This window comes from Nicotiana tabacum, chromosome 22 (assembly GCF_000715075.1).
Source record: "Nicotiana tabacum cultivar K326 chromosome 22, ASM71507v2, whole genome shotgun sequence".
Taxonomy (NCBI): Eukaryota; Viridiplantae; Streptophyta; class Magnoliopsida; order Solanales; family Solanaceae; genus Nicotiana; species Nicotiana tabacum.
Window position 1 is genome coordinate 158424640 of NC_134101.1, and position 14539 is coordinate 158439178.

The 14539-nt window shown below is 36.4% G+C and overlaps 1 protein-coding gene across 3 annotated transcripts; it reads right to left on the reverse strand.

Moving 5' to 3' along the window:
- Nucleotides 1-3515: 3515 nt before the first annotated feature.
- Nucleotides 3516-7919, reverse strand: LOC107827804 (RNA exonuclease 4). 3 transcript variants are annotated; one of them, XM_075244965.1, is made up of 7 exons: nt 7445-7918; nt 6683-6901; nt 6450-6583; nt 6122-6339; nt 5826-6032; nt 4342-4422; nt 3516-4091 (listed from the first exon to the last, which is right to left on the reverse strand). In XM_075244965.1, exons 2-7 carry the CDS (start codon nt 6855-6857, stop codon nt 3857-3859), a joined length of 1050 nt encoding a protein of 349 aa, XP_075101066.1. In that variant the 5' UTR covers nt 6858-6901; nt 7445-7918; the 3' UTR covers nt 3516-3856. The 3 variants fall into 3 exon arrangements, with proteins under 3 accessions (XP_075101066.1, XP_016510491.1, XP_016510492.1); XM_016655005.2 differs by having other exon boundaries at nt 6683-6834; nt 7445-7916; XM_016655006.2 differs by lacking the exon at nt 4342-4422 and having other exon boundaries at nt 6683-6834; nt 7445-7919.
- Nucleotides 7920-14539: the final 6620 nt, after the last annotated feature.

Sequence of the window (14539 nt, forward strand, 5' to 3'; positions counted from 1 at the left end):
CTATTTGAGTGCTCTTAAATATAGAGGTTCTGATCCTTGACAAAGTGTGAGAAACGCAAGAAAGGAAAAAATAAAGAAGTAAGTTCTCTTCTCTTCTTCCACATTAACACATAAAAAGACATTTAGTTTGCGGCAAGTTTGCTTTGTTTCCAAGAGATTCAAAGTGAACTTTGAAGTAATTTTCTGGGTTGTAACTTCTACTCTATCGCATTAACAGGTACATAAATCTTGTATTGATCTTGAACCTCTATACTGATCTTGAAATAATTCATGTACTTGTTAGTATAACGGAGTAGAAGTTACAATCCAGAAAATTACTCCAAAGTCCACTTTGAATATCTCGGAAACAAAGTAAAATTGCCACAACTAAATGTCTTTTTATGTGTTAATGTGGAAGAAGAAAAGAGAACTTTTCTATTTTTTCCTTCTTGCGATTCTCACATTTAAGACCATAACCTCTATATTTAAGAGCATTTAAATAGCAGTTATCAACAACAAAAACTGCCCTCACTACACGTACGTGTAGTAACTTCTTTTGAGAAGTTATTTCATCTTATCCCTTCAACAAAAATAATGAGTCGGGTCTACCCACATGGAGAGACCCATGGCTTAGACCCAACACCCAACATCTCCCACTTCACTCATGGTGGGCTAGACCCAAACAACTATCATGTTAATAACACACATAATTCATACACATGAATAGTTTGTGCGACCTGTGAGCATCAAGAGCTATAATATATTTTAAACCTATTAAGGTTATTCTAAAGCTCTATCAAATCCGATCACATTCGAAAAGTATTCACTACTAATATGAGGATTTTATTACTCGCTATACCCCAGACATCACCCGCTATTCCAGTAGCTAGTTATTCGATCCCTCATCCTTGAAAGAGGTGAACTCGAGTTCATGTTTAACTTTGTATCCATAATTACACTTGTTACCCTACTGGTAAGTATAATAGTCGACCTATGAATACAAGTTATATTATTTATTTTAGTTTTCTTCCCTTTCTACTCGAAACCATCCATCCCAGATCAACTGCTTTCCTAGACATGCACTGCATTGCCGAATCACCCATGGCTATTAGTGACATGCTAAAGTAGCAACATCGATTAGCACTTCAAGAAACAGTAAAAGTCAAAGGGTATTCCAATAAAAATTAATATAACTTTTAGGGATCTCACATAATGAAGAAGCATAGATCAATTCTTCCATTATCCCATTGGTCGTTAGCACACGTGGTATGAAACACGTGTTATGGTGTTCTTACCATATATTAGTGCGTGTGTCTAGTTGTTTTACTTATTCAACATATAGATCTTGGTCTAGACACCTACAAATGTCTTAACCCGAATTTCTCACTTCAATAATCCTCATTTATCTTCTTCGAGAAACTCGTATCTAGCTTACAGAACAAGCCATAATCGAATGTGAATTCGTAAGTCTGACTAGTTGTCAAGACCACCTTTATAAGTGAAATGACCTCGCACTATTCAAGGTTCTATAAGGTCTTATCTCTTCATGATTCTCAACGTAAGAGGCGATTGCTCGGGTGAGAGGATCAATCTTGCGACTTGTTCGACACACTTTATCAATAAAATATCATCACATGCATACTAGATATGAACATAAATTCGAGAGTCAAATACTGATGAGCATATTATAATAATTAAGTCATTTTACAATACATATGGGCCCTACTTGCTTTATTTTTATACCTAAACCTCTTTTCTTTCTCATTTATCCTCAAACCTCGTTGGTCCGCCAAATGACCCCTTTTACCCTTGAAAATTACAACATGTAGCACATAAGATGCAACAGGATAGCCTTTTATTTTTGGGTACACCTGTCCTAGACAGACCTAACCCCTGTGTTGAGTCCGCAAAGTCAGATGCACGTGATGCAAACAAGAGTTCCTACTAGGGATCCGGCATGAGGCTATTTTATTCTAGGTTCAAAAACCTGGGTTTATTTGTTCTAGACCTGGCTTACCCGAGCGGACAGCTCAAGCCGGGTGGGGGGGGGGGGAGCGTACCGGGAATACAGGAGCTTCACCGGCTTTGCAACTTGTCTGAACCTCGTTCTAAAATTGGGATATAACTCTAACAGAAAAGGAGTCACACGAAATGCACACTTTCCAGATGATTTAGAAGATTCAGAGAGAGGAGGGTTTCGTAGCAGTTTATATATAGTTTAAATAATATCAAAGCAGTAAAAGCGACATTTATCACATTAAGCCCAAACATGTAAAAAAATCAGATAATAAATAAAACCAATTATAACAGATATTCTAAGCTCGTATTCTGAACCCTGAACCAGAAGTTATGAGTTCTTATCCCCAGCAGAGTTGCCAGAGCTATCACACCTAACATGGTTATATCCTTCGCAAACCTAGAGTCCTAACATGTTTCTCAAACAAGTCTCTAGATATCGCCTTTATAAAAGGATCAGCTATCATATTTCGTTAGGAATGTACTGTAAATTTATCTCCCCACTTGCTACCATGTCTCTTACAAAGTTGATGTCAATGTGTTTGGTCTTGCTGTGATACTTAGGATCTTTTGTGTATGCAATAGCCACTTGACTATCACAATATAGAGTCATGGGACCCTGAGAGTTCTTTGTAATATCCGAATGCTCAAAGAATCTCTTCAACCAAACATTTTCTTATACTGCAGACCCCCAAGCCATGAATTTAGCTTCCATCGTCGAAAGGGTTGTACATGTGTGTTTCTTACTTTTCCATGAAATAGCACCACCATTAAGTAAGAAAGCATACCGGATGTTGATTTTCTATCATTCCGCTCGCCAACCCAATCAACATCTGTATATCATCTCAAGTATAAATTATTTCCACTATAACATAGTGAATAATCAGCATTTCCCTTCAGATATCTGAAAATTCTCCACAACTTTCCAATGTTCTCTTCCAGGATTGGATTGATACCTGCTAACCAGACCTACAACATAACAAATGTTCGAACAAATACACATCATAACGTATATCAAACTCCCGACAACACTTGAATACGGAACTCGAGACATGTCTTCCTTTTTTTATTTTCAGTCTTGGGACACATTACAAGACTTAAAGTTTCACCTTGGCTATTGGAGTATCCATAGACTTGAAACTATCCATGCGAAAACGCTCCAAAGTTTTCTGGAGCGGTTTCTTTGGATCTTAACTTCAAGGATATAGTCTGCCTCACCCATATCTTTCATATCAATGACTTTGAAAGTCGTAACTTTATAGTTTTCAAATACTCCAAATTATTTCTGGCCAATAAGATATCGTCCACGTAAAGAGAAAGAATTACAAACATCTCATTGGACTTCATCACATAAATGATTTACACTAATCCAATTAGATAATAATCTCTAATCACTCAATCCATTCAAAATTGATTTCTTAATAAGATCGTCGGAGAATGCATAACCTTGCATACACCTTTAGCTATCAACACTTGCTGTATATGTACTTTCCTGCTAACACATTATATAGAACGTAAAATTGCAATATCAAAATCCAGTAATTCTATTTCCTTTGAATTAAAGCTGACACATCAAAGCAGAAGAATCCCCAAGGATGAAATTAGGGCAGATAAGGTATAACTTTTACCAAGGAAAAACATATAGTTCTACTCATTGACACTTCAGTAACTAAAAACCTTCTGCTAGCAGCCTCCTAATTAAATGCACAAAAATCTTCCCCCTTGTCTAGATTTCCAAGGTAGCTTTTAATAACAGTCTTCCCAATCAAGGGAGCAGGTCATTTTCTTGAAAAGATAAAATGTCAACCTCAGATCAAAAGTATAGTCAATAACTGGATTCATAAGTAAGGAGAGAGCATCATCATCGCCTTTGCACTGCTTCCCGAGAATCAAGGCACCAACACCTGTAGTTTGGTGTCATTTTCTCGTGTGTCATGGATTTCCATGGATCAGAGATACTGCTAAAGCTTGGGGATGAATTTGGTACCCTCGTGGTCTCTTCCATCAGGTGGTCTTGTGAGCGGATCCTCTTATACAGCCGCATGACAGACACAGAATCTTGGTAAGGATCATGGAAACCAATTTGGATATCATATCTGTTGGGAGAAAACTTTCAGTCAGCATAGTACAGAAGAGGAGACATAATATTAAGCACAGTCGAAGGAAATAACTACGAAGCGACCAACTCTGCACAGAAATGCCTATTCAAGCTCCAAGTAACCAAAGAGTGACAGAACATTTTCTTTACTAGCAGAGGGCTCTCAAAGTACACCCGCAGACTGACCAACAAAAATACAAGAGAAGATAAAACCAAGTAAAAAACATAAGCGTAAGCAAGTAACTTGCCCTAGATAAGCCTTGGTTAAATATTTGAGAGAGTGGCTGACGAAGTTGGTCTTCATCAGGGGGGGGTATGTTGCAGTATCTCTGCATAGAACAAAAGCAAGACATGAATATTTCGAACCATGGATAGGGGAATGAATCTTGTGCAGAAAAGATATCCAAGGTACATGCAGATAGTTTTTCCATATACCCAATTTGACAGACAAATCCAGAGAACGTGAACAATTGATAATCCTTAATTTTATCGTCATTTCTTATGTTTGAATTTCTCAAAATGGAGTACAAGAGAAGTCAACACAAGCTGCAATGGGGGCTATAGTACATGCTCGCAAATCAAGTTTCCATAACCAGGGGTTAAGGGACAAATATATTAGGTTCCAACATTGAACAAATATATTCACACTTTTACTATCTCCCAATGTCTTGAATTGCTTTTTACATGTTTCACTAGACATAAAAGTGAAACATAAGTTACCATTGACACTAATGCGCAGCAATTAAGCAGTTCTGAGTGATTTTGATAAAACATATGAAATTAACAAGGAATACAATGGGAAAATAACTGTAGCAGTTTAATTGAGAAGCAAACTCTTTAGGAAGAGCAACAATTTTTTATGGTGGAAGTGAATGAATTAGGCCAGAAGTAACAAAAGGACCTAACAAGTATAGCTCAAGTATTACCTTACTTTCTTTCAATAGACAAAAAAGCTCTCAATATTACGAATCTAGGAAAGAGTGGTATACTCTCTCTCTCTTTGGCCAATAAAGTTATAAAGAATTGAACTACGTACAATATTTAGATACAAATTCATGCTATGGTGGTGCTGGACATAATTCTTGATATTGAAATCATGATATAACCAAATTCTGCATAAAAGTAACTAAAGATTCTAACTTATTGATAATGTGGGAATTCAAAACCAGTGCCAGTAGAGGAGGCAGGAATTTATCTTCTGGGCGATTAATGGTATATGGAGTGGAGAAAATATTTGGATGACCCCAGCAGGTGGAAGGATTAGAGTATCAGCATTTGGATAGGAGGAATGCCCAAAGAAACTAAAAGGGGTGGAAATTATACAGAAAATTGTAGGTGCAACAAAGAGTGCCATTTTGGCTCACCTAAAGAAGTAAATAAAATGCATGTGGCAATTGGCAAGCCTCGGAAAAATACTAGGCTTCTTGTACCAGATTAATGAGTTAATAGGTCTATCTCAGGAACAAAACTACTTTGACCTAAGAATAAATGATCCACCCAAAACAATAGTCAAGTATAAGCTATTTTCTTTGTCTTTTTTTATAGCAGTGTTGTAGATACTCTTAAAAAAGCATCTACTGACGAAATTATGAATAATTTAATTATTCGTGTTTATGCATGACAGTGAATGGCGTAATACACATAATATAGGACAAGCCCATGATTTGGACATAATACAGGAGATAAGGTTCTGACAAGATGATTTTCAAAAGAAAATCAAAAATAAAACTACCTCAGAAGACGATCAGGATAAGCCATCACCAAGCAATCCAGGTGATGCGCAAGGTTATGGCCCACAAGTACGTTTGCTCTTCCACCATTCAATCTTGCTCTAGCAATTGACTCTCCATTGTAAAGAATCTGCAGAATTCTCTGCCGGACTTCATTCAGAGGCATGGCATCTCGTAGATTCTCCTCTGTTATACCAGTAATTTCATACCTGACACACAATGTTGAGGAAGTACGAAAAGGTATAATGCCAAAAAAGTAAACCAGCACAATAAGTAGGTATGTATTGCCAATATATACCTATAATCAGTAACAGGTAACTGAGGTTGAACATAAGTGTGGAAAATAAGCCTCTCTTCTTCGTCCACTAGGCATACCCTTGCGCAATAATCTAGTGATCCATCACTTCCACATCCAACCATTTCACAATCTATGGCAACTGCTTCCTGACTTCTTATGCTGCCATTTCCACTACTTATATCAACTTCATATTCTGAATTAAGCATCTCCACTGTGTCCTGCATCAATTTAATATAACAATTCAAGCAACTAAAATATACATTTAGTGTATCCTAAATGTAACTAATTCTTGTGAAAGCATTGAGGGAGAGAAATTTCATCAACTCACAATGGGTCGAGGAGTGGTTAGATGACACATTTCCTTATGCTCGTTGAGAGAGTCTACGCTGCCACAGATTTTCAGACACAAAGTGCAGCCTCTTTCTGCAAAGATGCTTGAACAATTCGCTTTGGACAGAGGACCTAAAATGTTGAGGAGAAAAAAAGGAAATGAGGGAGGACAGCGTTATAAAAGAGCATTTGCACTCAAAGATCATTCCTAGTCTTAACACAATAACTGACCAGTAATGTGCTCCCTTAGTGATTCGAACGATTTGCAATGCTTGTTACACGCACCACACTTAGGGTCATGAACCGAGTGATTAGAGGTTTTCATATGTTCAATAAGATGCTCCTTCTTGTTATACTGCTTGTAACAAGCTGAGCACTTGTGCCTGGTAACACATAACAAGAACATAAGCAAACACAACCTTCAGCAAATGAAATCAAGATGCCTTAACCCTGCATAGAACACCTTAGTTAGCTGTTGAAAGATCATCTTTTTACTCCACCTCTCCACAAACAAATCAGCATACAAGGGTGAACACATCTAACTTAGTGAATAATTTCTTTGAATCCTTTTTCTCAAAATAAAATTCACATAAAATAGGATTTAACTTATATATTGTATTTTTTACTCTATCCATGAACTTTCACCTCGGTTAGTAACAATTTTTATCATATTACTAATTAATGATGGTTGTAGAGATTTATCCATAATTACCTTATAAGTGACTTGATCATGTAAATATCTTTTAAACTGTCAATGCACAAAACTTAAACCCTATAATATATGAACAAGGATAACAAAACAAACCCGGTGTAATCCCACAAGTGGAGTGTATGCAGTTTTACCCTTACCTTGTGAAGGCTTTACAATATATGAACAAATTAATTAAAGAAACAAAAACCCCACGAACGAAAAAGCACGCATATCTCCAAATAATGAAGGGTCGTCAAGTATGATTTCGTACATTGCTTCGTGTACAGAGAGTTGCAAATTACCTAGTGGTGTTGAGGGTTTGCAGAGGAACTTCATAGGGCTGCTCCATAGCTGAAAATGATAGAGTGGAGTTAAAGCAAATACAAAATGGAGATGTATTCAGGGTCCAGTAGGATTGCAGTGATGCTGCTTCAGCATTTCAAAACCCTCTTTGGTTTCTCAACTCAAACTAGTGCTAAATTGAGCAAATGCATTGCAGGGGCCCCTCAACAAAAAATGGAGTACAACCTTTCAGTTTCTGGTCATTAATTAACGCTTCCTCCAAGTCTACCCTTAATTTGGTCAACAAGATTGTTCCTTATGAGAAAATATTTACTTCGTCAAAATATAGTATAGTCCAATTTCACTTCTATATTCAAACTTCTTAATTTTAATCAATTTAAAGTTTTTCAAAATAAAATCTATCTATTTAAAATACAATAGAGGAGTACTATTTATTAGATAGGTAGAAGTTTTGCTCCTGGCATAATGTTATACCAAGAGGAGGAGAGACAGAAAGAGACGTAAGTGCATTAAAGCAAGTAAACTTTCTTGTCCACAAAAAGGTCCGCAATATGAAGGACCTTGATGACTATAGGATAACCAAATTTGAAATTAATGTGACTATCTGAATAAGTTCCTCATAAAAAAGAAATTAATATAAAAATTGAAGGCGAGTAAGTTTTTACATTCATTAAATATCGATTTAATGCAATAAAATCATGCTGCCACAATATTTCCTATTATACTCATAGAGTTGATAGTAAATTTAACTTGTTATATGCTTTCAATCACTAAATTTTACGAACGATCTAATAGTTTTTATATTTGTTAAAGCGTATCCAATACTTCCCTTAAAAAATAAGCCGCTTTTTCAAATTCAGCAAATAATTTTGATCAACGATGATCTTTCTCAATGTTTTTCCTCTCCAACCTTCCTCGGCCTCCTTCCTTCTCTCTCATCGTCTTTCTCTTATACTATTCTTATAACTTAATACATAATAAGAAAAATAGAATTTTGACAACTTACCGAATCTGGGCCGAAAATTAAAAATCGATTTTCCCTTTTCCTTTCTCCATCATTTTTCATTTCATGAAAAATTTTCATGGTTGAAGTAACGCCTTTCAAAGTCTTTCAGACACTTTCAACTCTTGATGTTTCGGCAACTCTTTATGCGCCGTGTGTATAAAGCCTTATATGCTCAATCTAATAATACTTTGCTCAGGGTGATATTAGATACACTTAGAAAAGTTATAGTAGATTCACAAAATATAAGTGTGTAATTGAAAATTTAGGACAAATGCATACAAAATTATTTATTAATTATATCACGTAAAGCCTCTTTGTAATTGGATTTGTTTGTAATTATTAAGACTACTTGAATGGCTAGTAATTACTCGATAGTTTGCACGAAATTGAGTGTACTTGAGTTAGAGCAATTAATTGCATTCCAATTCAAGGGAAAACAAGAATTGATGATAGTTACATGATGTAATTACAATGTGACTTTTAAATTATTTTTAGCTTTTAAAAAAATTTTATTATTCTTATTACACTTTTTCTTTTTTATTCAAACATATGAGAAAAATTGTTTAAAATAATTTCGTGTTTTACTTACTTTATTTTCTCTTCATTACTATAAAAATGTTTAATTCTAGAAATCTTTCCAAACCCGTATCTATATTTTCTTTGTTATTTAAAATATACAAAAATTATGAATTTCATATTATATTCACATGGTTGGAAGATACCTATTATTATTTACTATATAGGCCACTAGTTTATAATTATTAAATATATAATTTAAAAGATATGTATTTTAACTATCAAGTAAAAAATAGTATTTAATATTCTATAAATACATATATATTTGTCCCACTTTAATTTTTATTTACATGCTCGTCTAAAAAAATTATTTCTTATAATTAAGTTTATTTTAAATAAAAAATTATCTAATTGGATTTGTTCAACCAAACATGATGCTCTGAGTTATAATATAATTATGTTATAATAAATAGATATATTTATTATATTTATTATAAATAGAAAAACATTATGTTTTTTCTAATTATTGTATTTATTGTGTAGTTATTAGATTGTGTAATTATTACGTATTGGATTCCAAACACACCTTATGAGAGCAAATCTCATTTAACCGATTGACCTTTTGGTCCTGCTTGCTTCACCTATTAGATAAGTCAAATAATTCCAATTAGCTAAAGTTCTCTTTTGGATTCAAACATTTGAACACAATTTAGATTTATGTTATTTTCACGTATGAATTATATTAACGGTCACTATTATTATCTTCTAATTTTATAATAACAACAACAACAAACTCAGTGTAATTTCATATATGGAATCTTGTATAAATATTTTATACAAGTACACACTATCAAGTCACTCAAAAATATTTATAAATAAGCCTTTTTATGATATGAAATTAGTAATTATAAAAATAAGATAGACTATCTGCTATAATAGGTAAAAATGACTTAATATGTAAATTGACAATGAATATGTCACGATCCGGAATTTCCACCATCGTGACCGTGATGACGCCTAACATCACACTTGCAAGGCAAGCCAATGTTAGAGTGTTACTAATCAATTTCCTTTACGATTTAGTGAATGAAAGTAAACATGCTAAAAACAAGTGATCATGATTGCGGAAGTAAGTAAACAACACACACACACACACACACACACACACACATATATATATATATATATATATATATATACACACACACACACACATAATTTTCAATTGCTATCCAGAATTCGCTGTCACAGTCCACGAACATACTATGATTTTCTACAAACATCAGTCTAAAAGAAATTACAACTGTTTTGGAAATAAAGTAAAACAAAAATGTAGAGAGGTAGAAGGGGACGCCAGCAGGACTACCTTGGGTCTCCACACCGTGTAACCTGAAGCCAACCTCTCAATCAGCCACTACTTGCTCTGAAATCTGCACAAAAAGTGCAAAGTGCAGTATCAATACAACCGACCCCATGTACTATTAAGTTCCGAGTCTAACCTCGACGAGGTAGTGACGAGGCTACGGCGGGGCAATTACAATATAACCTGCATACAGCGTATAATAAAAGTAGAAGGAGAACGGAACAAAATAAAATCGTAACTTGCAAGGAATGAATATAGAACTCAATTATCTCATCAGAACCCAGCTATAACTAATCCTTAAGTGAAATGCAAAACTACAGAATAACTTCACAGCAGAAGAAAGGTGCATAAACACATAAACTGATGCGGCGCGCATCCTGATCCCACCATATAATCAAATATCAATATGAATATTCACCCTTATTACTCTATATCAATCCACCCTTATTCCTAATGTTGCGACGTGCAATCCGATCCTACCGTACAATAGTAATTCACCCTTATTCCTCCTCAATATACCACCTTTATTACTCTTGTTGCGGTGTGCAACCCGATCCCACCATATAATCAATATCAATATGAATATTCACCGTTATTACTCCATATCAATCCACCTTTATTCCTCATATTGCGGCGTGCAACCCTATCCTACCATATCAGTACCAATCACACAATAAGAACAGGAAATTCACAATTTAGCTCAAAATCCTCCACAATATTTAAACCTCAAACCAAAGCAAATAGAAAGATGTACAATTATGAAACTTCACTCAAATAATACTACTAAGCGAAACCAATCCGAAATATCCCATAAAATATCGATAAACCAACTTAAGCCAATAATATGAGACAATAAAACTACGGAATAGCTAATACCTTCAACAATGAACAACAATACCTGACAAATAGCAATTAAGCATGGAAATACCAGGGAAATATGTAGCAGTTAAGGCAGGAAACAATATATTATGAACGGGAAGAAAACATGCAAAACAGATAAATTGGCGGCGCATAGGTACTCGTCACCTCACCTATACACCACACACATGGATTTTCACAAAGCAATTAAGTCAGATCCCTAATCCCTCGAGTCAAAGTTAAACACAACACTTACCTCGCTATAACGGCCAACTCAAAGCTCAAACACCGCTTTTCCCTTCACACAAGCCTCCGGACCAATAGAATCTAGCAAATTACCAACCAAATAATTCAATCTAAACAGGAACTACCCACGATAGCAAGGAATTCAATTTAGGCCATTTTTAAAAAAGTCAACAAAAGTCAACACTCGATCCCGCTTGGTCCAAACCCAAAATTCGGACCAAAATCGGATTACCCATTCACCTCCGAGCCCGGATATACAATTGGTTTTGGAATCCGACCTCAATTTGAGGTCTAAATTACCGAATTTTGAAATCCTTAATTTCTACCCAAAAATTCCCAATTCCACCATGAAAACCTTAGATTCTAGGTTGAAATCTTGTAAAATGAAATGAAAGATTGAAAGAAACTAGTTAAGAATCACTTACCTATGATTTAGAGAAGAAGGAGTTTTTGGAAAATCGCCTCTTGTGTTTTAGGTTTTGAAAAATTGAAGAATGAATGAAAAGCCCCATCCAAAATTATTTTGACCAGTTGCAGGTATCGCATTTGCGATCAGGGGTTCGCAAATGCAAACCTCGGAAATGCAAACTTCCCTTCGCAAATGAGAAGACTTTCCTGGGCCTGCTAACATCGCAAATGCGAACAATTGTTCGCAAATGCGGCCAGTGGTGATTGCAATTGCGATCCTGAGCTTCGCAATTGCAAAGGTCCCCTCCCAGCCACGCTGCTCGCAAATGCAAATTTTCTTCGCAAATGCGAGACTCGCATTTGCGAACCAGACCTCGCAAATGCGAAGTTTGTTGACCTGAAGCATACCAGCAAAAATTTCCTAAGTACAAATCACTCCGTAGCCTATCCGAAACTCACTCGAACCCTCGGGGCTCCAAGTCAAACATGGACACAAGTCTTAAAACATCATACGAACTAGCTCGTGCAATTAAATCGCCAAAATAACACCTAGAACTACGAATTTAGCACCAAATCATATGAAATTCTTAAGAACACTTTGAAATTCCTATTTTCACAACCGGACGTCCGAATCACGTCAAATCAATTCTGATTCTCACCAAATTTTTCAAGTAAGGTATAAAAATTATTTTGGACCTGTACCGGACTCCGGAACCAAAATACGATCCTAATACCAATAAGATCAAACATTAACCAAATTCTTAAAACTATTTAATTTTCAGTCTTTCAATTTTCATCAAAAATTCATTTATCGAGCTAGGTACCTCGGAATTCGATTTCGGGCATACGCCCAGGTCCCATATTTTGATACGGACCCACCGGGACTGTCAAAATATGAGTCTGGATCCGTTTACTCAAAACATTGACCGAAGTCAACTGAATCAATTTTTAAAGGCAAAAATTATTCGTTTTATCAACATTCAACATAAAAACTTTCCGGAAACACACCCAAACTGCGCATGCAAATTGAGGAGGAAAAAAATGAGGTTTTGAAGGCCTCAGAACACGGAATCGAGTTCTAAAACATAAGATGACCTTTTGGGTCATCACATTCTCCACTTTTAAAACAACCGTTCGTCCTCGAACTGACATAGAAAATTACCTGAGCTGGTGAAAAGGTGGGGATATCTGCTCCGCATATAGGACTCAGACTCCCAGGTAGCTTCCTTAACAAGCTGACCTCTCAACCGCACTCAAACCGAAAGATAACTCTTTGATCTCAACTGACGAACCTATCGGTCTAGAATAGCTATCGGCTCCTCCTCGTAGGTCAAATCCTTGTCCAACTGGACAGTGCTAAAATCTAACACATGGGATGGATCATCGTGATACTTCCGAAGCATGGACACATGGAATACTGGATGTACCGCTGATCAGCCTCCTGGCAATGCAAGTGTGTAGGCCACCTTTCCCACTCTCTCAAGGATCTCAAAAGGCCCGATATACCTAGGGCATAACTTGCCCTTCTTTCCAAACCTCATTACACCCTTCATGGAAGATGCCCGAAGCAACACTCTTTCCCCGACCATGAATTCCACATCACGAACCTTACGGTCGGCATAACTCTTTTGCCTGGACTGAGCTGTACGAAGCCTATCCTGAATTATCTTAACCTTATCCAAGGCATCCTATACCAAATCTGTACCCAATAACCGAGCCTCCTCTGGCTCAAACCATCCAACTAGCGATCGACACCGTCTACCATATAATGCCTCATAGGGAGCCATCTGGATGCTCGACTGATAGCTGTTGTTATAGGCAAACTCCGCTAACAACAAGAACTGATCCCAAGAACCTCCAAAGTCAATAACACAGGCACAGAGCATATCCTCTAAGATCTGAATAGTACGTTTGGATTGTCCGTCTGTCTGAGGATGAAATGATGTGCTCAACTCGACCCGCGTACCTAACTCACGATGTACTACCCTCCAAAAATACAAGGTAAATTGCGTACCTCGATCAAAAATGAAAGACACGGACACACCGTGAAGACGAACTATCTCACAAATATAAATCTTTCCTAACCGCTTCGAAGAATAGGAAACTACCATATGAATGAAATGTGCTGACTTGGTCAGTCTATCCATAATGACCCAAACTGCATCGAACTTCCTCTGAGTTCGTGGAAGTCCAACAACGACATCCATAGTGATACGCTCCCACTTCCACTCAGGAATCTCTATCTTCTTAAGCAAACCACTGAGTCTCTAATGCTCATACTTTACTTGCTGACAATTTAAACACCAAGCTATATATGCAACAATATCCTTCTTAATCCTCCTCCACCAATAATGATGCCGCAAGTCCTAATACATCTTGGCGGCGCCCGGTGTCACACCTCCTTTTTCCATCCCCGAGAGGGGGCAGGGGAGTTTTTCCAATTAAAGGACAATCGAAACGGGATTTATTTATTTATTTCAGAGTCGCCACTTGGGAGATTTAGGGTGTCCCAAGTCACCAATTTTAATCCCGAATCGAGGAAAATAATGACTCCATATTATAGTCTGCGTACCAAAAATCCGGATAAGGAATTCTGTTAACCCGGGAGAAGGTGTTAGGCATTCCCGAGTTCCGTGGTTCTAGCACGGTCGCTCAACTGTTATATTCGGCTTGATTATCTGATTTATACGAATATGA

Excerpts from the sequence above, each read along its gene's own strand:
- LOC107827804 (XM_016655005.2), bottom strand. The coding sequence starts at position 7,491 with ATGGAGCAGCCCTATGAAGTTCCTCTGCAAACCCTCAACACCACTAG. Across the intron at positions 6,835-7,444 it reads CAAACCCTCAACACCACTAG|GCACAAGTGCTCAGCTTGTT; the intron begins GTAATTTGCAAC and ends ATGTGTTACCAG. Across the intron at positions 6,340-6,449 it reads TAACCACTCCTCGACCCATT|GACACAGTGGAGATGCTTAA; the intron begins GTGAGTTGATGA and ends AAATTGATGCAG.